This window comes from Phalacrocorax carbo, chromosome 4, assembly GCF_963921805.1.
Source record: "Phalacrocorax carbo chromosome 4, bPhaCar2.1, whole genome shotgun sequence".
In the NCBI taxonomy this organism is placed as follows: Eukaryota; Metazoa; Chordata; class Aves; order Suliformes; family Phalacrocoracidae; genus Phalacrocorax; species Phalacrocorax carbo.
Window position 1 is genome coordinate 69,296,777 of NC_087516.1, and position 24,073 is coordinate 69,320,849.

Below are 24,073 nucleotides of genomic sequence, written 5' to 3' on the forward strand. Positions count from 1 at the left end.
CAAATGTTCAAGTTTTCTTAATACAATACAGGACATCAACTAGACTTGTTGTGTTAGCTAGATTAAACTGGAGAAGATCTTGTCACTGCATATGTTTACCTAATCTTGTGGTCAGCAGCACCAGTGCATAATTACCCGCAGAGACTCATCAGGTTCTATATTAGACAAGTTAGTTTTACACAGCCACGTGTACAAACGCAGTCTCTTCATACTCAAGTCACTTCCAAAACCGCCCTGCTCATAGGGCTACAAACGTTGTATTTACAGAAGGCAAATTTCTAATTTTCTTCAATTAAAAAGTCCTTTTGTTTTCTGAGTGAGGCTAACTGCCTTTCTCTGCCCAAATCACAATGTGATTTCTGTTCATCTTGGGGGTGGGTAACCAAAACTACATCCAGGATAGCTGGTGAAATGCCACCTGTATCTTGATTTCTCCTGGACTTCTGCCTTCTTTTTTCCAACTTCAGTACCACTGCTCATAAAGAGCATTGGATTTATGGGTATCATAATATGTCTCATCTGAACACTGCCTAGTTGTGGTTATAGTGGGAGTCTTGGTTTTGTTTCTGTTCTGTATCACTGAAATGCCTTCCTCCCTTGTGTCAGTGGAAGAAAGAGGACGATCCCCTCTTTCTGGGGCACTGTCTCCTAGGGTACCTGACGGGGGAGGAGGCTATGTACTCCAACATCTAGGCTGGCTTGTCAGCCAGGATTCCTGGGGTTTAATTTCATGATGGGAAAAACAGCAGTGTTCATTTGTGTCCTGCCTCTGTCTAATGTCTTCCATTTCTTTTTTGCTTCAAAATTATTTGAGGTATTTTACCTCTACTGAACATAAGTACTCTATGTGACTTGAGGAATTTTAAACTTAACTAAGTTTCAGATTCAGCTAGAATGTCTGAATCCAAATCACTTTAGGACGTTACTGTTGTCTGAATTGCAGCAGATACAAGATAACGTGATTGAGCTCTGACCTCCCATCCCTGCTTGCTATTCCAAGTTTGATAGTGAGGAATAGCTAGGAGGGGATCCTCAGTCCCTTGCCTGAGGACCAGAACACCATCGGGTCTGGAACAGCTGTACTCTGGGAACAGCAGACATCATCAATATTTCTAAATATTTGACTTGAACAAGTGCTGACCTGCTCTCAGCAAACAGTGGTGAGCTATAAACAATGTGTGGTTTGGTTTTTTTATTCAGACAGTTACTCCTTCATGGAAAGTGTCAAGCAGCTGCCTACAAGGGATAACAGATGATGTTATGAAAATGAGGCACTTCCTTTAGTTTCCTTAGAGTCAGTCACTTTCTGTGATGGTCACTTACACTCTTAGTGTAGTCAAAATACTAGACTGTAGGGAGGCTGGAAGACTTAACTGCCAAGATGAAAAGGGAGCACATGTTGTTGAGGTTTAGAATGGCCATGGCAGTGTTTTGTTCTAGAGAGGAAAGATAGTGTAAGTCTGCAGCATTCACCCAGTACTAAACTAACCTCAAGTAGTTGGATGTTATTGTTGCATTACTGTTGATTTGGGGAGCAAATCTGTAAATGGCTTTTCTCTCTCAGTTTGTGGATTCTTAGCATATAATTAACAGAGCATCTTGCATGCTAACTTAAATGCTGGTTAATCCTCCTAGCTAGTGGTTCCTAAATTAGTGAACTTGTATATAACTAAAGATCTGAAAACACAACTTCAACTTCTTGCTCTTTTCATATGCTATCCCTTTAAGGCTATGCAATGACAAAACTATTTGCCACTGTGCTTCAGGCTGGAAGGAGGAGTAGGTTTGGAGTTGAAATATACTGGCCTTTGTGACTTCTGCAGGACCTTCAGATTTCCAGAGTTTAGTATCTTGATTCCAGCACTACTAAAACTCATTTCTGTTCCATTTAAAATCTGAGAACAGTAAAGGACTATAGCTAAGCATTCACATCAGCCCAAACCAGTATTTTCTGCAAATGAAACACTTGTTCTCTCCTTCTGTCTGGGTTGTGATAGCTTATATCACACACTTCAATACATTATCTTAATATTGTGTTTTACATTTGTAATATTACTTCTCTTTGTGTTTAACTCTAGTAATGCACTGTGTTGATAAGCCTGGCTCTTTACAGAAGTTAAGTATGGTAGTGGCTCTTGACTTACCTTAAACCTCTGATTGTGAAAACCACTTGATTTTTTAGATAGACAATATAATTCATAATAGTGTTATTTCTCAAGCCAAATACAATTAACAGCAAACTGGATATATACATCAACCTGGCCCTCCTTCAAAGCTAGCTTTACAGCTGTCTCATGGCTACAGCTGGTACTTTCCTTAGTAGATGATTTTTTTAAAGACTGAAACTGTGAGATGCTATAGTTAAGACAAGTGGGGGAGTTGTGGATAGATATCTAAAAAGATTTGGATGATCAAGATGTATCACAGAAACAAAATGCTCCTGAATTGGTGACTTGGGGGAAGAACAAGGATCTTACCTAAGATATTATCTGTCAAAGTCTCATCACAATGAAACTGAACTGTGTCAGACTATTGCTATCTGAATATTTCCTTAAGGTTATATTAAACATGTTAATTTTTAACATGTTACAGAAACTTATTTTTACCTGAGGAGCAGTAACTGACTTGCTCCCATGTTCCCATATAGTTATTTGATATTGCCACACTGGGAGCTCCCTTGTGCATGTGATTCTCCTATCTATGGCTATGTGCCTGAGTAATGGCCTTGGTCTCCTCTGGTGTGATTTCTAGTTTCTTCCCCTGCAATATCAAGTGAGTACTTAGTGTGTACTAAATATATAAATCCAAATATGTGCTCAACTTTTTTTTTTTACAGGTGACAGCTCAGAATATCTCCAAGAGCTTCAATGGATATAGGCATCAGATACAGATGAAAAGCATTGCTTAAAATCAGTTCTGTTTTGGCTTTTGTGTTATTGCTCAGTTTATTTAAAACATTAAAAAAAGTCACTCCAACAGCACCGATAAGACTCATGGGTTTTGTGGTGGTGCTTACAATGGCATACCCAGAACAGGTAAAATGTACACCATCAGCCTCCTTTAGAATGAGACACAGAATGGTTTCGGACAGTATACATGCAGTTGCAGTTAAAGGATGAGGATAAATGTGGCATATATACCAGATGGAAAAACTTTACGACTTTGGAGCTGCAAACTATCGTTTAGTTTGGAGTTCTGACTGAAAGCAGTTTAGTGGCAGCTCTGTGTGAAAGCAGTGTTTCTACTTGGCTGTAAAAATAGTTAGGGGTGCATAGCTAGGGAACAGTGAAGTGAGAGTGTCAGTTAAGGACCAAAATAAGCAAGAGTTCCCTAGAAGTATAGGCTAAAGTTGCTGTATCTTACCTCTGAATGAATAATAACATGATGCTTTTCAAAACCCTTGTATGGTATTTCACCTTCTCTCTTTTTCCTCTTGCTTCTCTGTGTTCACTTTGGTAACTTTAGTAGGTTGCCTCTGAAGCTCAGTGTTAGTGTTATATCTCTGTGGTAGTAGTGACTTCTTCAAAGGGCATGTTAAACAAAGCAAGGGTGGTGAGTACCAGTAGTGGAGGATTAATTTGAAGTTAAAAGAGGAGAACAAAATAATCAAGATTTTTTTCCTCCTAATGAACTAGAAAAACATCTTAGTATAGTAATTTGTCAAATCTGGCAGAATAAAAGTTAATTTTTCAGCAGAAAAAGGTGTTCCTTGCTATAAACTATGCAAATATCCTGTGACTGGTAATATCTTTGAGCTAGTTTGTGGTTCTGGAGGAAGTAATCCCTTTCTCTTAGATACCTTTTAAAGGAAGAATACTTACCTTGCTTACAGCACCATTAGTGAATATTCTAGGCATGTTTGATCTTGCTTTAACCTGCCAGGCCCAGTGCAGCCAACAGCCTTGTCACTGCACAGGACATGGAGCTGGCAACAACCCTCTGATCTACAGCAGAAATGAGTACGAGCGCCTCAAGTCACTTCCTGCTCTTTCTCCAGTACCAATGCATATGCATGAGGCGTTGTAAATTTAATAAGAGGCATGGACACTTTCAAAATATCCCAAAGGAAAATCAGCTCTGCTCCCAGACATTAGATTTTTACTGTAGAAGAATTTTTTGTTACTTTAGTCAGTCCACTTCCTCCAACACCAGAGTCCATGAGCAGAAATCACTGAACTACAGCAATCATCAACTCCTAGAGCAGAATGAAGAATGAATGCATAATAAATTAACCAGAAAACAGGAAAACCAAAGCTAGCCAGTGTAAGAGAAGAACACGCTATTAAATATGTTGTCCAGAGGCTTTGTCTTAAAACCTCATAAATCCATTCATTTCCCTTGTCAAAGTCTAACAGAACTCTTGCTTGTAAGCTGAGTTCAGTAATTCCATGCTTTCAAACTTCCTTGTAGACTTCATAATCTTCCACAAAGTATGCACATGCGCAGCCTAAATCTCGCTGAGTTGGCTTTCACAGCTTTTAGACACACAGAGCTGAAACTTAAAATATGTTACCAAACTGGAAAAAAAATTACAGATAAAAAGGTGGACTTCAAGCTTAACCTAACTGAAGCTCAAATAGCAGGAAGAGTAAAATACCTGAATGACAGAAGCGAGAAAGCCTTCTCCCCATTGTCTGTGGATTCCCTGATTTGTCTTTCAGCCTTAGTAAAGCTGTGATGTCAGTATAGCTAAGATTCCTTTAGTCTGAGCTGTATAAATATTAGACACCTTAAATATCTTCAGCTAAGTTGGGTAAACAGTCCAAAAAATAAAAGCTAGCAATCAGAAGCAAACTTTTGCATAACACTCATTGTTAAGCTTTAAATATAAATCTGTTGCATTAATACGGTTGCTAGATAAAAGAAAATAATTTTCATTCCAAGATTTTTCTATAAGTGTAAATTCTTGTTCTCTAGTTCTGCAGACGCTTTTTATATTTTGCTTACATTGCACAAAACACTTAAGGATTGCTTTAGGTTTTGAAGAGACCTAGGAAAGCTAAGTAATAAGTACGTACAAAATACCTGTCAGGTCACATCAATAGTCTGTCTGTGGCGGCAGTGATGAGAGAGAAGCACAGTTGTCTGTGGGCCATGTTCCTTCAGTTCCTCTGCCATCCACAGCAGTGAGATCTGGAATGTTGGAAGATACATCCTTGCCTTTTCTTTTTCATGTCTTTTGCAAGAAACATGGGCAACGAGTTCGTAAACAGTGGCTTTTCCTAAAGGTACCTGCACAGGATTCTTGATTGTGGGTCTTTTTCCCCCCTTCTCCTCCCACCTTCCCCAAGTAAGGTTATAGGTAGTATTTATAACATGTAATAAAAGTGTTAAGTACTAGCAGTACCTAATGGCTCATCTGCTTTTTTTGTGTGTGTGTGTTTTTTTTAAACAGGAAGATGAACGGTACTTAAGTGCATTTTAGGACTTAACTCCTGATGGGCTGGATTTTGTCTTGGCAGGATTTTTTGAAGATTCACGCAGTGAAAGAAACAACAGCCAATGGCTTCAGAATCCATGGTCCCAGAGCAGGCAAAACAACATCTGATAAAGGGAAAAAGGCGGCAGCAGCAGCAGCAAACTAGGTCTTCCAACAGTGATGGTGAAGATGACGTCTTTGTATTTGAAGCAAATGAGGCTTGGAAGGATTTTCACAGCTCTCTTCTTCACTTCTTTGAAGCTGGAGAGCTCTGCGATGTTACACTGAAGGTGATATTGTTACACATCCATTGCATTTAACAGTCTGAAGATTAAGCTACAAATATGTGTGCTGGAGGTAGCTGTGAATTTGGGCAGGGGTATGGAAGCCATAGAATACCTGTTGGATCTGAGGCATCTCTAGATAGGCTCATGCTTTTTTCCCTTATTTAGGAAGTTTACAACTAAAATGTAAGCATTTAAGATACTGACAGTGGGAGAGAGGAATTACATGACTCTGACCTCACCCAACTTGCCTTCCAAGCAAGTTCCCACAGTTGATCAGTATATTACTGTGCAATTTCAGCTCCTCATAGCATTTTTGTTCTCACACACTTTCATCCCTGATTTTATCTCTATTTCTGCATTCTGTGTTGTTCTGCTAGATCTTTCCTGACAAACAGGATTTCTGGAGCAACTCTAATTTCTAGCATTCTCAAAGAGAGGAAAAAAAAAAGAACCCAGACAATTATGTTCTACAGCTGATCAAAGAGTAAAGGAGGAAAAGGAAACCAGTTTTGATTCTTGCATAGCATTGCTTTAATGCATTCTTTGTAACTCAGCTATATATTACTTATATCCTGATCACAATAAATTTGTGTCTAGCATCTGTAACAGTAGTTGTCAGCACCTACAAATATTAAGTATTGCTTAGCTAGACATCTTAGTTGTCTAGCAAGATAGTTATTTAAGAAAAAAGAGGTAAAGCCTAGCTCCTATACCAAGAACAAACAACAGATGCCTTTAGGAGAAAATTTTTGCCTACCACTTTTACTATTGGATATTAGCAGGGCAAATGCTTGACAGATGTGTGTCCCTGGTGCCCCTGCACCAGTAGGTGTCTCATCTTTCTAAAACACTTTGGAGACAATGGAAATCTCTGAGAGGAAGAGGGTTTCTCTCCCTTCCACCCCAGTGGACAACAGAAGCAGAATAAGCAAGAACATTTTTCTGTTCTGCTTCACAGCAGGTATTAAATTGCCTGTCACCAGGCAGGCACTAGATGGTGCAGTGAATAGGTCCAGTGGCTCATAACAGGTTAGTTAATGCTCACAGGACTCTGAATAACAATACTGAAGCTGCTCTGGACAGCACAAGAGCCATGAAACAGAACTTCCCTGAGAGGTCATTGTTAGGTCTTCTTACACCTGCCATTTTAAAAGGTGTTTTGGGGAAAAAGGTTCATGTTAGAAATCTTAACCCTCTTCTTCCCTTTTCTTGACTTCATCCTCACCTTTTTCCCCTTCTACCCATACTTGCAAAAAGGGCAGAAAGTCTTATTTTATAAACACAGTTAAACATACACTCCTGCTAGGGAAGCCTGGCTGGGAAAATGTACTTTTCTGTGGCTGCAGTTTAGTTTTCCTTAAGTTAAGCTTGTATTAAAGTTCATTTGTATTACTTGTGTGGAGCTACTTGGTAATTTAAGAATATTAGATTGCATGACTTGGCTTCCAGTCCTCAAGTAGAGAATATCATCTATAGAGGCTAGAGCAACCTACGTACATCTTACCATAAAGCTTCCTAAATCAGTGATTTTCAAGAAACTGGTAACTGTATCTTGAACTGAATCTTCTGGAGGACTTTTTCTTTCTTTAGAGCTCAGGCATTTCTCATGTTTTAGAATAATTACTTCTCTACTGAACTTTCTGCTTTTGTGCATGACCTCTGATGGTGAGCAATTCTGGCATTGCTGTTGTCAGATGAATTATTGATTTAACTGCTGGCTCTTAAAATATGATAATTAATAACAGGAGGGGAACTCTGATTTCAAAATACCAAGAGCATGCAAGATATTTAAAATGAAGCAGACTTGGCTAAAATAGTGAAGACACTTAATTCAAAAGAAAGATCTAGTTAGAGAGTGGGATGATGGGCAGAATAAAAAAATCTCTTAAGGTGAGAATGGCCTAGCTTTCCATGATATAGCAGACCAGCTGGAAGCATCTTTTTGCATGAGTACTATAATTAGTTGGAGTGCTGACACCATAACAGTGGTAAACCGTGGGAGCACAGAGGGAGACTTCCTCTGTTCCAAAGAGTTAAAATCTGGAATTCACCTATTGTACTGCTAATGGGATATGTACAGTTTCCTGTCAGAAGACAGAAAGTGGCAGATGCATACCACCTGCTTTTCTCCTGTTGGTTTGTTTTTTTTGTTCATTTGGTAGGTCTCCGAATTGTCCCTTTTGGAGTGATCTAATTAACTCACACTAAGCCATCCATCTTTTCCTCTCTTTTAATCTGTGTACTCTTTTATGTGTGTTTGCTTTCTGTACTCAGCTTGCAGCTCACCAGGCAGGTTACACTTGTGTTGATAATACATACTTTTAAAAAGGCTAGAACAATTGTGTATTGAATCAGAGCTAGAAAAACCTCCAAATTATCTTTTATAATAATATCCTTTTTTTTTTAAATTGCAAGACAGCTGACTAATACCTTCATCTGAAAAGGAACATGTAATTTAAGTCTGTCAGGGAAACTGGTTGCTTAAGTCAGCCATCCATTTATGTTAGTCCAGACTGCAGAATGACCAAGATTGTAAGAAAGCACTCCTGTAATACAAACAAGTAGTGGATTGTTTATTACCTTCAATATTTACATTCTCTTTTAAATATAACTGAATTCTAGAATTTTGTAAGTGAAAAAGCTTACTTTGCATTGTTTTTATGGGGAATACTCTGGCTTTTGTGGCTAAACAGCTTTTAAAACTCTTGAAGTGATTGGTAACTTCTAATAATCCCTGCAATAGTTGTTATTACTGCATTTTTACATGAATTTGTTCCTATAAACAGCAGTAAAAGTCCAGAGGTTTAAATTAAGTAGTCTAAATATGTCACTTTATAATTCACACACACACACTTTAAAGTCTCTGCATACACATAAACCAAACAAATGCCTAGCAGTCTCCTCCTTTCTCCAAGATGCATCTAGAAGGTTCCTATGAACCTTCTAGATACCCTTCTAGGTATCCTTATGAAAGGATGTTTCATTTAAAAAAATAGGGCATGGCTCTCAAAAGAAAAGCTAGTTCAGTGCATCAGTGCTATTGCTTCCTTGTGTTATGGCCTTGCCCTACTCTGGCAGCCAAGTTACAACTCAGGTCTGCTTGGGATACATTGACTAATGTCAGAAGTACAGGGCAAATGGAGTTAATTTGTTTGAACAAAATACAGTAGCTCAATGCATATCAAGTTCAGAATTCTTATTTCAGCTTAACTGTCCATTATTTCATAGCTGAAACTGACATTCCAGTAAAAGATGGCTGGTTTTTTTGTTCCTTTTTTCAGGTTGGTTCAAAGCTTATCTCCTGCCACAAACTGGTGCTAGCTTGTGTTATACCTTACTTCAGAGCCATGTTTCTTTCGGAAATGGCTGAAGCCAAGCAGACATTGATTGAGATCAGGGACTTCGATGGTGATGCAATAGAAGACCTAGTGAAGTTTGTGTACTCCTCCCGGCTTACTCTGACAGTGGATAACGTCCAGCCTCTCTTGTATGCTGCTTGCATTCTTCAGGTGGAACTGGTAGCAAAGGCGTGCTGTGAATACATGAAGCTGCACTTCCATCCCTCCAACTGCCTGGCAGTCAGGGCATTTGCAGAGAGTCACAACCGCATTGATCTGATGGACATGGCCGATCAGTATGCTTGTGAACATTTTACAGAAGTGGTGGAGTGCGAAGACTTTGTGAGTGTGTCACCACAGCACCTCCATAAACTTCTGTCCTCCAATGACCTGAATATTGAAAATGAGAAGCAAGTTTACAACGCTGCTATCAAGTGGCTGCTAGCCAATCCACAGCATCATGCTACCTGGCTGGATGAAATACTTGCACAGGTAGGGCAGACCGAGGTGCCAGGTGCCTGTCTCATCACTGGTTTAGTTGTATAATCAACTGTTTGTACTTAGGTAGATCTCAGGATGAAAAATGTTCGTAGCACTTGGTGTCTTATCTGGTAGTCACAACTGTGAGTTGACAGTGGAAGCAGGTCAGATCTCTTGACTATCAGGAAGAAGGCATATTCTCCAGTTTCTGTAGAGAGAAAAGTACTCACTTTATGCTCCTTATTGGGGGGGTGGGGAGCCAACAAAAAGCTGCATGTGTGTTAGAGCAGAAACTTCCTAGATTTACACACAGTGGAGAACATAAAGCCACCACTTCACTTGGTTTGATATGTTTACAACTTGAAATGCTCAATTCCCTTGCTGGTAAGTATTTGTGCTTAAGAAAGGAGAGCAAAGCTGTGGAGGAGGTTTTTTACATGGCTAGGAAAGTAAAACTGTAATGGAGATGTGTCACATCAAGTCGTGCTACTTACAGAATATTCCATATATTTAATTAACAGAAGACCAGGATGTGTTAGACCTATAGGCAGGCTAGGAAACATATGCTAGACTCCTTAATGCTCACTAGACTAGCACTGCTTGTTACCTGTAGTATCTGAAAGGAGTTTGCAGTTTAATTGTCTAGACTTGATGTGAGTCCACTGCTTCTGAAAGAAACACAAATAGGTATCAAAAGGTCACTCAGCTGAACTTATTTAAACACTCATCCTCCTCCTGTCAAAGCGTTACGTACTTCAGTTACTCAAGCTCCATATGTGCTGATTATGGGAGTTTAAAATACCGTATTTGGACAGGCATGGAGAACCAGTGCTGGGGAGGAGGGAGGTACCTGCCATGTGCTGCAAAATGCCCTATGTATCTTAGCAGATAGGATCAAATGTACTGTTTCAGTTGTCACTGAACTCCAACTTGAGTATTTTGCATTTGGCAGAACTGCTAATGTTGGCATCATGTGCGTAATGAGAGAGAGATCCACTAACATGCTGCTGCTGTTGTCTTCATGCATCATTTTTTCACATTTCCTGGTAAAAGATCACAACTGTTTATTAACTGTCTTCCAAAAAGCCTTTGGTTTCGTCTAGACTAGCATGAGGTTTTTGGTACAAAAAACCTTTAGTACACTATAATTAGATTTACAGGCAAGATAATTTGAGATTAAAAAGATGATTTATTTTTGTTGCCCAGTTGTGCTAGCACATGATATTAACAGCTTTATTCTATTTAGGGAAGCTGGAGTCTAGAATGAAGCAATTAAAAAGTAAACCCCCTTCCTGTAAATATTTGTCACAGTATATGGAACCATCAACTGATGTAGACATTATTGCTAGCAGAAAACATGACTGGGCGTCTTGACAGTTATTATCCACATCATAATCAGCCTTTTATGGGTTTCACTGTTATAGTGAGGTTCTGATTTTGTCAGCCTTGAGTTCCTTCCGCATCACTAACCTCACAAGTCTGTTAGCAGGGCTACAGTGGGGTTTTTCATCAGCTTAAAATAAGCCAGGCCAAAGTAAAGGCAGAAGTGGGACTGGAAGCAAGTGCGTGGACGAACTGGTAGAGACACTTGCTTAAAGCTAGGGACACCTGTCAGCCATATAACAGCACCATCCTGCTGCTCTGAGAAGCACTGGAGATGCTGGACCTCACCATTGCTGCTGAGCTGGGAGGTGCTTCACAGCAGACTCCAAACCTTAGGAAGTCAGATGGTGGTTTACTTCAGTTCCACCCCCTGCTAACACCTGTCCCACCTTTGCACATGATTGTACTTCATATTCCTCACTGTTTCTCTCAAAGACAAATGAAAGGTTTGCTGAAATAAATGACTCTGGGGAGGAGTACCTTATTTCAGATCTGACCTTTCACTGGAGATTGCTCTGGGCAGCAACCACCTGGGCCTCACCCAGAAAAAGCCTTCCATTCCTCAGCCTGGTCACCAGCTCTCTTCTGGGGAACTGCAGGAGGATTTGGGGAAGGAAACAATTAGCTCTCAACCTTTTTTTCTTCTTTTTAATCCTCTAGTCTGTCATATCCATGCTAGAGAAAGGTGTTACTGCACTAGCAATACCTCCTCAATAGACACTTAGCTCATGCTGACAGTGGTTCCTTCTTGACCTGCCGGCCAAAGAAAATGAACCATTCTAGCAAAAGCTTTCTTATGCTGGCATAGCAATGGGCTGAAAATTCATACCCTCAGCAGACTAACCTGACACAGGCTATCCTGGTAAAGCCACAGATGCTGCCTGCTTCACACTGGGCAGGCACAGGTGCAGTACAGGCAGCGGCACTACTGCTCAGCCTGGGCCAAGAGACAGTTCTCCACTGCTGCTTAAATGCAAATGGTTGTAGCAAACATTTGTTACAAAAAAGAACTGTTCATATTGCTGTTATTCTGGAAAAAAAAAATAGCTTTTTTTAGTGAAGAGCATGGAGCTGGCAGCTGGCTCAGAAGCTGCCATCTGTTATGCGTGCATCTCTGTAAATCATGAGACTCAGTTCAGGCCGTTACTCCAACTGTGTTCATTTCTGTCAGGTACGGCTGCCTCTCTTGCCCATTTGTTTCCTTATGGGTGTTGTGGCAAAGGAAGAGATTGTCAAGCAGAATCTAAAATGTAGGGATTTGCTGGATGAAGCAAGAAACTACCACCTTCACCTGAGCAGCAGGGCAGTGCCAGACTTTGAGTACTCCATTCGCACAACACCAAGGAAGCAGACTGCTGGTAATTAAATGTGTGTCTGATTATCCAGTAGGCAGTGGCGTGGAGAAAAGGTGGCGCATCTGTGCAGGGTTAGATAGCTTGGTATAAATGTTTGTTAATGACTTGATGCAAAATTGGGGAAGCCATTGTGTACCTCTCTAGTAATTAGGTGATGTTCTGCATTTTTCTAGCAGAACTTTAGCAGTCATTTTCTTTCTTTAAAGCGTTTATCCTGATTGACTCTATCTGTATTAAAACTAGAACTGTTAAGTATGTTATGACCAGGCAGTATGCTCAAAGCTATACTGAAAACAGTGGACACTTACCTTTTGATGTGAGAAGGTTGAGCTAACTTTTAAACTCTTTGGCTAACCTACACCAAAAGTAAGTGATGAATATCAGACTGAAAATCCTAATTTTTACATTGTTATGTTTAGCAAACAATCTGTGCATCTCCCTAAGCAAAATCACAAAAAGCAAAGCATATTTTACATATGTTTTTGCAAAAGCATAGATAGTTAATCGCCATAGCAGCATGCCAAGCAAAGGCCAAAATCCAGCATCCAGTTATACAGGGCAATGACTGGGCCCCTTGAGGCCGAAGTGAAATACAACTTCTCCTGAACTACATAATTTTCAGTTCACTCTGCTATGCAACTTTATCTCCCATCTTCCTGCTAGTTTTCTGGAAACATGTTTTTTCTTCTTCAGGTGTGCTGTTCTGTGTCGGTGGTAGAGGTGGATCGGGTGACCCATTTCGCAGCATTGAATGTTACTCCATCAGTAAGAACAACTGGTTCTTTGGCCCTGAAATGAACAGCAGAAGGCGGCATGTGGGTGTGATCTCTGTGGGAGGTCAGTAACCCTATTCAAGCAACCCTATTCAGAAGGCACTTGTTTGCTCCTTTTGCTGGAATTGGTACTTTTACTAAATAAATCTGTCTTGCAGTGGCTTAACTGCTGGATATTCTTCAATTTAGTAAAGCTTCTTCCCCGTGAAAGGGTTTTTGATTCTGAAAAAATCTGAGAGCATGGTTACTGAAAAGACATTACTGCAAACAGAGAGTTGGGGTTGTTCAGCTTGGAGAAGGCTCTGGGGAGACCTTATAGCAGCCTTTCAGTACATAAAGGGGACTTATAAGAAATATGGGGACAGACTTTTTAGTAGGGCCTGTTGAGACAGAACAAGGGATAATAATTTTGAACTGAAGGAGGGTAGGCTTAGACTAGATACAAGGAAGGGATTTTTTACAATGAGGGTGATGAAACACTGGAACAGGTTGCCCAGAGACGTGGTAGATGCCCCAGCCCTGGAAATATTGAAGGTCAGGTTGGACGTGGCTCTGAGCAACCTGATCTAGGTGAAGATGTCCCTGCTCACTGCAGAGGGGTTGGACAAGATGGCCTATAAAGGTCCCTTCCAACCTAAACCATTCTATGATTCTGTGAACTATATATAGCCTCTTGCTTTAATAGGTGATTTAATTTTTTTTAATCCATTTATAAAGAAATGGCCTTACACAGCAGAGTCACTGAGAATTTGCTAGTACTCATACTACCTCCCCTCATATTGAATCTATACAGGGAAGTCACTGAGACCATAACTCTTCCGAGAGCAGACCTACCTTTATTTTTGGGTCTCCATCTTCTGACACCAGGTCCGCGCAGTCCAGAGCAACGTAGCACCCATGATGCAACTTCTTGTACACAGTAGTCCCCGCATTGCTGCAGCAGAACAGAGATTTTTTTTCTCCCCCCATAGAAAATCTGGAGAGACCGATACAAATGTCCAAAACTGATCTGACCTGCAGTACTCAAGTTATGGGAAGATATTTTTTTTCTACATATCTCAAGCTTTCTATAAAGCTTGAGATATATATAAAAGTCCACATTAGAACAGATTTCTGGTTGAGTACAGCATATTAAAATATAAAGTCCATATTTATTAAAATCCTGATATTGAAAACTTTAACCTTTGATATTTTTGTCTCCACACAGGCAGGGACATCACATAAATGAAAACTGAAGTGTTGCCAAGCAATCTCTGTATTGAAAGATGTGTATGTGTTTCAGGTAAAGTCTACGCAGTAGGTGGACATGATGGAAATGAACACTTAGGAAGCATGGAAGTATTTGATCCCCTCACAAACAAGTGGATGATGAAGGCATCAATGAACACAAAGAGGTACATGTCCTGTGATTCAAAATTTAAGTCCTAGTCTGTGATATATCATTTCTTGCTCATACTGAAAAAAATCATCTGTCCTGCCTTTATTTGGGTTTCAAAACTGTGCAACTTTTAGGATTTTTTTTTCTTATTTTAGGGCTTTATTTACTAGCTTAAAGTAAAATACAAATCTGCATCACATAGTTGCATACATCACATACTTGCACAAAGGCAAAGTTGTGCATAACATACTGTTAGTATTTCAGTGCCAAACTGCACAATCCCCCTCTCTAGGGAGAGGCCCTGGCTGGTAACATTGGTTATGTTTACGCTTTGGCTTTCTTTTGTCACTCTATTACCCTTTTCTTTTTTTCGGGGCGGGGGGGGGGGGGGGGGAAGAGGAGGCTGGCTTCTGGAGCAGAGCACTCTTCTACTCCAGCTGTGCTTACATTCTGATATCTAGGGCCTTTCTGCTATGCCCAGTAAAGAACTTGAAACTGATTAACTGGCTCTGTGGGTTGTTTTGCTCTTTTTTGAAGAGTGAGCAGCATAACATGCACAGATAAATACTTCATGCCCAGAAAACCAATAGCTGCTTATGTTTTTGCCACAAAAGGCCAGAAGCACTAAAACACTGAAAGTCAGACCGAGGATTTTTCTTGCCTTTTGACATGTAAGATTCTTTTAAGGAGCTACTAGACTCACAGAACTAGAATTTTTTGTTTCTGCTGTCATTTAAATCAACCTCCTTAATTCTACATTCTGTTTTGTTATTTGTTTCTAAAAGCATCATGTACAAGCAAGAGGAAAATATTGAGCATGGCTAAGTCCTAAAGCTCTGTGTAGCTGTGACCTAATCAAAGACGACCCAGACTCCTAAGAATGGCTTCTTGCTCCTTTTCCTCCCTCCTGCCACCGCCCCAGGACATATAGGCAAACATCGGCCCTAGGTTTCTGTGACATTTCTTACTCAGTACCTTGGTAAATGAAAACACTGCTATGCCTTGGCTATGTTCCACTCCTCCCATCCACAGAGGTGGTGTCGGAATACTTGGTTAAAAAAAAAAACAACCCTGCTACCATTGATGGTGTCTACGTTACCTGCTGAGGCAATTTAAGATGAGCCCGGGATATTACCACAATGTTTATTCTGTAGAAAGATTGTGCCTCCATCATTCCTGCCCAGGTATCTGTGGACCTGCTCTCTGTGTAATGAGACAAGAATGTTCTCAGTGAAATGATAAATCATCTGTCTTGGTAGTTAAAGCAGAAACTTAATGCTTACATTGTAGACCATACTTTTTTAACTTGTAGTACCGTTTGTACTCTCATATTGTAGATTCAGTAGGGGGAAAAAAAAACTCTGACAACTATTTTAACACAGACTTAATAGAAAATAACAGAATGGAAGAAATTGCAATTAAATCTTGCTAGAGTTCAGTCATCTAATATCCAGCACAGGTTTGCCTTTTAATGTATATTAATATCACTCCCAAAAAAAATCATTTCCAAATTGTGGCAGCAGCTGTACCAACAAAATTAAAACCAGCAGGTTTTCATTCTTAATCAGATTCAGTAAAACAGGCTAGGAGGTGTAAAATTCAGTACTGAGAGAAATCAAACAACTAAGAAAATCTCATATATCCAAGCGTGTAAGTAGAGGACTTGGGCCTTAGGTGACATTCAGTCAAAACAGTATTCCATGCCCCCCTGCCTTTTTTTTTTAATTGGTTTTTTAAACAGGAACGTTGTATTTTTTCAGTCTAAAAACATTCTAGCTGCAACAGTCCTGTTCATGGATCACACAATAACATGCAGGTGCCTGGGAAAGCTGAGATGAAGTTAAGATGAAACCCCTGTAATGAGAAGCTACAAACATACAAAACACTTTCAGGATAAAGCTGCAAGACTGGCAGAGGTGTGGAGAGGGCCAGCCACAGTTACTGGTCATTATTTATTATGAACTTCACTTTTTAAATTTTCATTACTTTTTCCCCTCATAGCTTGAAAAAGGTGCCAGTCAGGTAACACTGCACTTGATGTGTCTCTTCCATTCCCTTTCCTTACGGATTTGCACTGAAGTATTGATCCTGTGGTTTCCTTAGGAGAGGAATCGCTCTTGCCTCCCTTGGTGGCCCCATTTACGCAATAGGAGGTTTAGATGACAACACTTGCTTCAGCGATGTGGAAAGATACGACATTGATTCTGATCGATGGAGCGCAGTTGCTCCAATGAACACTCCCAGAGGAGGAGTCGGCTCCGTAGCCCTTGTGGTAAGTGACTGTTTCCTCCCAAGTCAGGGCCAACTGAGGAACCGACCGGCTTTTCAAATCTGATTTTACAAGGCAGAACACAAGATTTTAAACAAAATGCAGCTGGTGGGTCTGAGCACCTCCAGTCATCAAAATCCTATGGAACTGTGCAAAAGGTGAGGATATTTAGGATACTTATCATATAGTAATAGTAATATCAAATTGAACTCTGCTCCCTGTTTCAACAGTATTTGAGGTACTGGGAGCAAGTACCAGGACCCTTCTAATAACATCAGGCTAATGCTTCCTGTCTCATTCAGTAGACTGGTTTGTCATAGTTACTATGTTTAAAGGCACTGAATGCATCTGCACTTTAATACCCCTGTTGCCATGCTTACTCTGCAAAGTATCTGCAACACTACGTAACTTTTTCACTTCTTTGAGGATAATGTTTACGAGTTGTTCAATAATTATTTACTTTTAAGAATTCCAACAGCAGACTTAATTAGGACTGTATGCATATCCCATGTTTTCCTATAATTTTAGCATTGCTTATGAAAACCTGAGCAAATACAATAATCTTTCTCTATACAACTGTTTTCCAGAACCATGTTTACGCTGTGGGTGGCAATGATGGTGTAGCATCTCTTTCCAGTGTGGAGAAATACGATCCCCATTTGGATAAGTGGATAGAAGTGAAAGAGATGGGTCAGCGAAGAGCTGGCAATGGTGTCAGTGAGCTCCACGGCTGCTTGTATGTTGTCGGTGAGTAGGGATGTAGCATTTTGTAGTGCTGTTTCTGCCAAGTACTGGCATTTGGAAGAGGCTGTTGTTGCTAGAGGAACGGGAACAGATAGATCTGACCTGTACTTTGTGTTCTTGGGCAGGAGAAGAAAGCAAGCACAACCAGGGCACGCTTAAACAAAGGTATGTTAGCGAGGAAATCAAAAGCAGTTCCTAACCCACATTTCAGGAGGGCTATATATACTGTCCAGGACAGCACGTCTATATAGAAAATCCTCTCAGGATTCACTAATCTTGAGTTTCATTTTAGGAAAATGATTCTTACATTCACACACTTTCAAAGCGCGCTAGTTCTGTTTAGACTAGTTCTGTGTAGACAACAGTAGCTTTTTTGCACAGTGATTACACTTATTCCACAGCCTGTTGTCCTAGGCCGGTCTTGTTCTGCTCTACCTTGCATTCACCTGCTCTCCTGAGAGAGGAAGATGCCAGGTAGGTATGCCGTGATGACAGGTGCAGAGCTCTGCCTTCTGTATTATCCTAAGTGATTAAAAAGGTTTTGAGTAAAATGCCCCTCTGACAGCTACCCCAGCAAGCGAAATAATGCACCACCAAAGTCTTACCTGAGGTTTTTTTTTCCCTACTCATGTATTCAGCAATGCTGTCATTTGAAAATACCACAAGACTTTGCTTAAGTCAAAATAAGATCAGGACCACCCTTTTACTGGTCTTAGGGTTTTTTTTTTCTATTCCAAATTAGAAACTCTTTTTTTTTTTCCTTAAATTAATCTTACACATAGTTAAAATGAAAAACACAATAGAAGTAGCTCTCCTTGCAACTTGAACAGAACCCGACTGTCACTCTTGGTGATGCTTGTATGGTGACTGGAGGGAGAGTTGTGAGATTAATTTCAAGGAGCTTGTAAAAGTCACATAAAGAAATAGAGCTGGACACTAGCCCACTGAATGCTGAGAACAGCCTGATAGTGCCAGTCCTGGATATCACCGCCACTAGAAGTGGCTAAAAACTGATCATGTGATGACTCTTTGCAGGTGGCTTTGATGACAACTCTCCACTGAGCTCGGTGGAGCGGTTTGACCCACGCAGTAACAAATGGGAGTATGTAGCAGAGCTTACAACTCCAAGGGGTGGCGTTGGTATAGCGACACTGATGGGTAAAATTTTTGCAGTTGGAGGTCATAATGGCAACGCGTACCTGAATACAGTGGAAGCATTTGATCCCGTAGTGAATAGGTAATGTACATTTTTTATTTGGCCTAATAAGACAATGAAATCTGCCTATATGAAAACACAGCATAATAGAAATAGCATGCAGCAGGAGTTTTTCTGTTGTTTCCTGGTAATAATTGAGCAATATCCATGACTAGCAATGCAGCAGTGCTGCTTATGCCACTAGGTTCTTGTAAATATTTAAGCACCTCCTCCTCCTCTCCATCCCTTGTCTTCTTCCCTTCATTCAATAAGAAACTACACTCTTCGGTTTGTTTCAATCTGATTTTGCACTAAATTACCAGGGAAGTAATAAGAATAAACTAGCAGGGTGTATTTTTGTGCAGAATAAACAGGCTGTATAATAGAATTTCAGAAACGGAAAAGAAATACTTTCAAGTTGTTTACAAAGGACAAGAACTTACTTTTTTTCCCCTGCCATCTCTTTAGGTGGGAACTTGTTGGCTCCGTGTCACACTGCAGGGCAGGGGCAGGTGTGGCTGTGTGCTCTTGTCTCAGCAGCCAGATCCGGGACGTGGGCCAAGGATCCAGCAACGTTGTTGACTGCATGTGAGCTCTGCTGCCTCTCCAATTTCCAGAGGAATGATAGTAAGGAGGCACTGCAGAGCTTTTAAACTCCATGTTTTGTATGGTGGGTTAAAAAATAAAAACAATGCATTTTCTTTGTGAAAATGTTACATTCTGCAACTGTAAAGCTTTTGGGAGCTTTCTGTCAATAGTGATACAGAAAAGCCTGTGAAAACATGGAATAAAAGCATGACTTACAGGAGGAAACCTGCCAGAGCTGCAGTCATCCCATTTTTGAGAAGTTGTAATTTCAGAATCATTTGAGGCAGCTGTTGCAGGGGCTTATTATTGAACTGTGAACCAGGCATGGGGTGAGGGGAAAGAGCAGCAGTTAGTACTGCTGAGCCTCACACAACAGCCCTGCTACACGTTTTCTGGAGGACTCGAGTGCCATTTAATATAACTTACTTTCAGGAACGTAGTCTTAAACATTTTGTAATTGTGCAAGGGCTTTGTAACACAAAGCGTCTCAAGTTTTAGAAGGTAACAACATCCCCGTTGCACACTGAGGTAACTGGAGCAGAGTTCACTGCCCATCTCCCAAGGGACTGCTTGGAGTGGCAGCAGTGGAAATTGCAGGTACTCGGCCTGAAACCTGTCTATCAGAGTAGCTAATACACTTGTTAGAGGGCTGAAAAGATTCTTGACCTGAGTTTAGCCACTAGAACAGTCTTCAATAAAATTTGTAGTAACTACCCGCCTGCCAAAAGGCAAGTTCCTGTTGAGAGGTCATCCCTGAAGTAACCAGTGTAATTTGTCCTACTTTGAGATGTAGACTTCAGTGGAAATGCATAAGAGAAGTTGCAGTATTCTGTAAAGACCTTTAAATGCAATTCTAGGAGATGACACCTCCAATTTCAGTATCCAGTAGCAACTCTGTGGTAATTCTAGAGGTACTGGCTCTTCTAAGATAGTTAAGCCAGGAAGATCTAGCCTCAAAACAGGCAAATGGCTTAAAGCTTACATAAACTAATGAGAAGAAGCAATAAAAAGAATTGGAAGTAAACGAGTACTTACTTACATCAAAAATCAAAATGTAAACTTGACAGTGCTATGTACAAAGGTGTCTTGTTACAGTCAGAAACCCTGAATTCCAAGTGAAGTCCAGCTGGAAAGGCTGCAGATCCCTGTTACTGCATCACCTTGAACAGACCAACAGACAAGCCTTTTTGACCAAAGTTTCACCTTCCCAAGTTGTTCCAGGTGGCCAGGGAGAGCAGCAGACCTCTCTGCATTCAGTACCAGGGAAGAGGCAGGACAGTATGAGCGTAAGGCACAGTCATATTTGCTGGTGAGTTACCATCATTTAGCTTTCCTGTTTGGAATGGCTTGCGCTTTGGTAGCGCCCAGGGACAAAGGGAACGGTACTGTAAATAATGAAACGTTGCAATAAAATATTTGTACTTCAGAACACCTTGTTATATTGTGACTGGAGCATGCCATTGTGGGGAAACATTACAGCATTATTTTTTTGTTTCTGCAGAGTGTAATTCTCAACAGGAAGCCTCTGTCAGCAGGAAAAAACCTGTGTTACAGCTGCAAGCCGTACTACCCTGCTACTGCCCTTGCCCCCGTGCAAGGATGTGGTCACCCTTGTGGTACTTACGGCTTCTGATCTGGCTAGGAGCAATGGAAAGAAGAGGTGCAGGTCCCCTCTCTGGAACCAAACAGGTTCCTCTATGGATGTCCTGGCTAACAAGAAAACTTAAGGGGAAAAAATAAAAAGGCAAGTTTTCCACAAAGTAATACTGACTCTGAAACCAAGTAGCCTGGCAGTCCTGCTGGCCAGCTGATACATTTCTCCACTTAGTGGGAAAAGTGCTAGCATCCATGGGTGCAGCCTGTGAGTAACTCACACCCATCAGGATCACAGTGACAGCAATCACCTTCCAGGCACCAAAGGGAGAGACGCATTCAGCAGGGAAAAAAGGTTACAGCAAATGCACTGGGATTCTGTCCAGTGTGGGAACAGCTCTGCTGTCAACCCTGTAGCTGGAAGTCAAACAGTAGTTTGACTTAGACTTAGTTCAGACTTAGTCTGAACACGACTAAGACAGGCACTTCTGTATTTCAGTTTGCACTTCCTGCCCCAACAACATTTGTGCTCAGGCTTTTGGCGGTGTATCGGTAAGGGCTGCCAGGAAAACTGCAAAAACGATTTACAAGGAACAACCCTGTTGTCAATATAGCGGTGTCCCCATTATTAATCTTAGATGGCACTGGAACTAGTGCAGAGCTGGTTTTAGAAACACTATTGCTGGAAACGTGATTATGATGTCAAAGTATATATATAAAAAATAGGATTACTGTGGCAAACAACTGTAATGACTTACCTGCATATAAAGCTGCAGGTAAGTCATACAAAGCTGCAGATTTAACACCAGCAAACTTTTTTTCTTCTAGTACTGGCGACAGGCTAATGATGACAAAGTAGTAATCCTCACCCCACCCCACCCCCACAGGCTAAGGGAACAGAGCACTCCACCCTGGTTCCCCGTGATGAGGCAGCCCTCCAGTGGCAGCAGGCCCTAACTTCCACCGCAGCTTCTAATTTAAAACTAAACACAGGATTTGTGAAAGTGAAGTCTTTAAACATTCAGGGTCATGAAATCATTGCATCTAAACATGATGTATGTCTTATCCCAATGTGGAATCGTCACTGTTTCTGCTAATGTTTCGCCTGCATCTAAAAGCCTTCACCTCATCCATAAAAATCATAAACCCAAAGATGTCTATTTCATACATCCTTTAAACAGAAAGAAAAAAACAATTTTGAAAGCATCAAGTGTCATCACAGTTACTCACATCAGCATTTCCAGCCTGCTGGTTTTAACCACTTGGGAAGAACAAGACCAGGCTCTGGACCACTTCTGACCAGCCCCCTTGGCTGTATATCTCCAGTCACGCATGTGCAGCCAAGTGCTTACCACTCACCCTGCTCCTGCCCACCCCCGCTGCTGCCCCTGCTTCTGGGACACTCTGGCTCCCTGTCCAGGTCTCCTGCTGCTCCTCACCTCAGGGCTTGGACTGTGGCTTCCCAACCCCTCCCAAACCATACCACTGCCACGGGCAGCACGTCAGCTGCTGTGCCACCCACAGCCATGTTTGTCTTAGGGAAGTTTTAGTCTGAGCCTTTTATGTATAGAAGATCAATACAAAGACAAAGATTTCCCTATAAATTAGATTTCTACTTTCTGCTTTAAAATAGTAATTTATGATTGTATTTTTTTCAGGCCATGCCATAACAGTATGGTGATGCAACGATGTATTAGTGTTTATTTCAATTTTGTAAAATTATGTCCTTTCAAAATAATCTTAAAATCATACCTTATTATTTACGTTCAAAGGGGATTGTGAGAATTTGGTTATACTTTCACAGCTTTGAATACTTCTTAATATTGTTCTTCCCCAAAGGCATCTCATTCCTAATAGAGCCAACCTTGCAGCAAAAATGTTTGGATTAGACATCCTGCTAAAATATTCAGATGTGGACAGAAGACTTTAGAAGGCGCTGCACATGCTACTTGCATATTTTAAAACATCAACAAAATATACACATGTACTCTTAAAAGTCCCATCAGGAAGACTACAGACTTTCCTCCTGTTTGAACACCAGCTGAGAAAATTATTTCACTGAAATGTCCACCTGTAGAGGGGGATGCAGCCTTGCAGAAGAACAAGCCTTCGAAGAGGGCTTTGAGCATGCCATGTATTTATGCAACAAGCAGTCAACCAATGGCCTCAGGCTGCTGCACAGAAGCAGAGGTGACAATGATCCCGGCCAGGCTCTGGAGCATCCCACTGGAGGCATCCCGCGTGGCCATCTCCAGGATCTTGTTTCAGGTGCAGTGGGACTTGGGGGCAGTTATTTCAGCATCAGTGTTGTTAATCCATGTAGCACACACGCATGTAGGGCAGACTGAACACATCAGAAGCAATTTATTCATCAAAACCAAGGAACTTCCCTTGCTTGTGATCTAGTAACAGATTTTTGGTTTTTTAGAGCAGTGGGAAGGTAATTAAATAAAAGCGCAATTGCCACCAGCATGACCAGCAGCAGATTCTGAAACTGAAGCTCTGGCTGAACAGCCTCTTCCTCAATGCTTGATCCAACTGCATTCAACTTCTAGCAATAGAGATGCAGACAGCAGCAATAAGGCTATCAAAGCCCCAGGAAATTATGAGATTCACTTCACTGCTCTGAACTTTTATGTGCACTTACCCAGAATCAGACTGCCTTCTTGCATCCCAACTGCCTTGGTGAGACCACATTTGGAGTACTGTGTCCAGTTTTGGGCCCCCCAGTTCAAGAAGGATGTGGAACTGCTTGAGCAAGTCCAGCAGAGAGCTACCAAGATGGTCAGGAGACTGGTGCACCTCCCATACGAGGAAAGGCTGAGAGACTTGGGTTTGTTCAGCCTGGAGAAGTCTGAAGGGGGATTTCATAAATACCTATAAATATCTAAAGGGTGGGTGTCAGGACTAGGCTCTTTAGAGTGGTGCCCAACAACAGGACAAGGGGCAATGGGCTCAAGTCGGAACACAGAAAGTTCCACCTCAATATGAGAAAAAACTTCTTTCCTGTGAGGGTGACAGAGCAGTGGAACAGGCTGCCCAGGGAGGCTGTGGAGTCTCCTTCCCTGGAGACATTCAAAACCTGCCTGGATGCATCCCTGTGCCCCCTGCTCTGGGTGTGCCTGCTCAAGCAGGGGGGTTGGACAAGATGATCTCCAGAGGTCCCTTCCAACCCCCACCATTCTGTGATTCTGTGACTGCATGGCCTCAGCTCTGTGTCTTGCCTCCACTTGCAGCAACATTTTGACCCTGGAGTGATTCCATCTCTTCT

General features: G+C 41.2%; 1 protein-coding gene and 1 long non-coding RNA gene across 11 annotated transcripts; one reads left to right on the forward strand and one right to left on the reverse strand.

Moving 5' to 3' along the window:
• The first annotated feature begins 5,502 nt into the window (after positions 1 to 5,502).
• KLHL8 (kelch like family member 8) lies at positions 5,503 to 20,958 on the forward strand. Of its 6 annotated transcripts, none has more exons than XR_010372765.1 (10): positions 5,503 to 5,709; positions 8,988 to 9,536; positions 12,079 to 12,265; positions 12,956 to 13,099; positions 14,318 to 14,429; positions 16,517 to 16,685; positions 17,270 to 17,429; positions 18,462 to 18,663; positions 19,090 to 20,518; positions 20,711 to 20,958. XR_010372765.1 is itself a non-coding variant. In XM_064450368.1 (10 exons), the coding sequence occupies exons 1-9, from the start codon at positions 5,503 to 5,505 to the stop codon at positions 19,211 to 19,213; spliced, it is 1,854 nt and encodes a 617-aa protein (XP_064306438.1). In that variant the 3' UTR covers positions 19,214 to 19,248; positions 20,711 to 20,958. The 6 variants fall into 6 exon arrangements, 4 of the variants coding, with proteins under 4 accessions (XP_064306438.1, XP_009508654.1, XP_009508655.1 ...); XR_010372766.1 differs by having other exon boundaries at positions 19,090 to 19,291; XM_064450368.1 differs by having other exon boundaries at positions 19,090 to 19,248.
• LOC135313161 (uncharacterized) lies at positions 9,536 to 19,153 on the reverse strand. 5 transcript variants are annotated; one of them, XR_010372770.1, is made up of 5 exons: positions 19,065 to 19,153; positions 15,513 to 15,616; positions 13,870 to 13,969; positions 11,752 to 13,051; positions 9,536 to 11,500 (listed from the first exon to the last, which is right to left on the reverse strand). It is a non-coding gene; the product is annotated as an uncharacterized LOC135313161 (long non-coding RNA). The 5 variants fall into 5 exon arrangements; XR_010372771.1 differs by having other exon boundaries at positions 9,536 to 10,567; positions 11,405 to 13,051; XR_010372767.1 differs by having other exon boundaries at positions 9,536 to 10,567; positions 11,388 to 13,051.
• Positions 20,959 to 24,073: the final 3,115 nt, after the last annotated feature.

What these genes read in the sequence shown, in the direction of transcription:
- KLHL8 (XM_009510359.2), top strand. Translation starts at nt 5,503, where the DNA reads ATGGCTTCAGAATCCATGGTCCCAGAGCAGGCAAAACAACATCTGATA. An exon ending in ACCAAGGAAGCAGACTGCTG is followed by an intron (nt 12,266 to 12,955) that starts GTAATTAAATGT and finishes TTTCTTCTTCAG; the next exon opens with GTGTGCTGTTCTGTGTCGGT. An exon ending in CGGCTGCTTGTATGTTGTCG is followed by an intron (nt 17,430 to 18,461) that starts GTGAGTAGGGAT and finishes GACTCTTTGCAG; the next exon opens with GTGGCTTTGATGACAACTCT.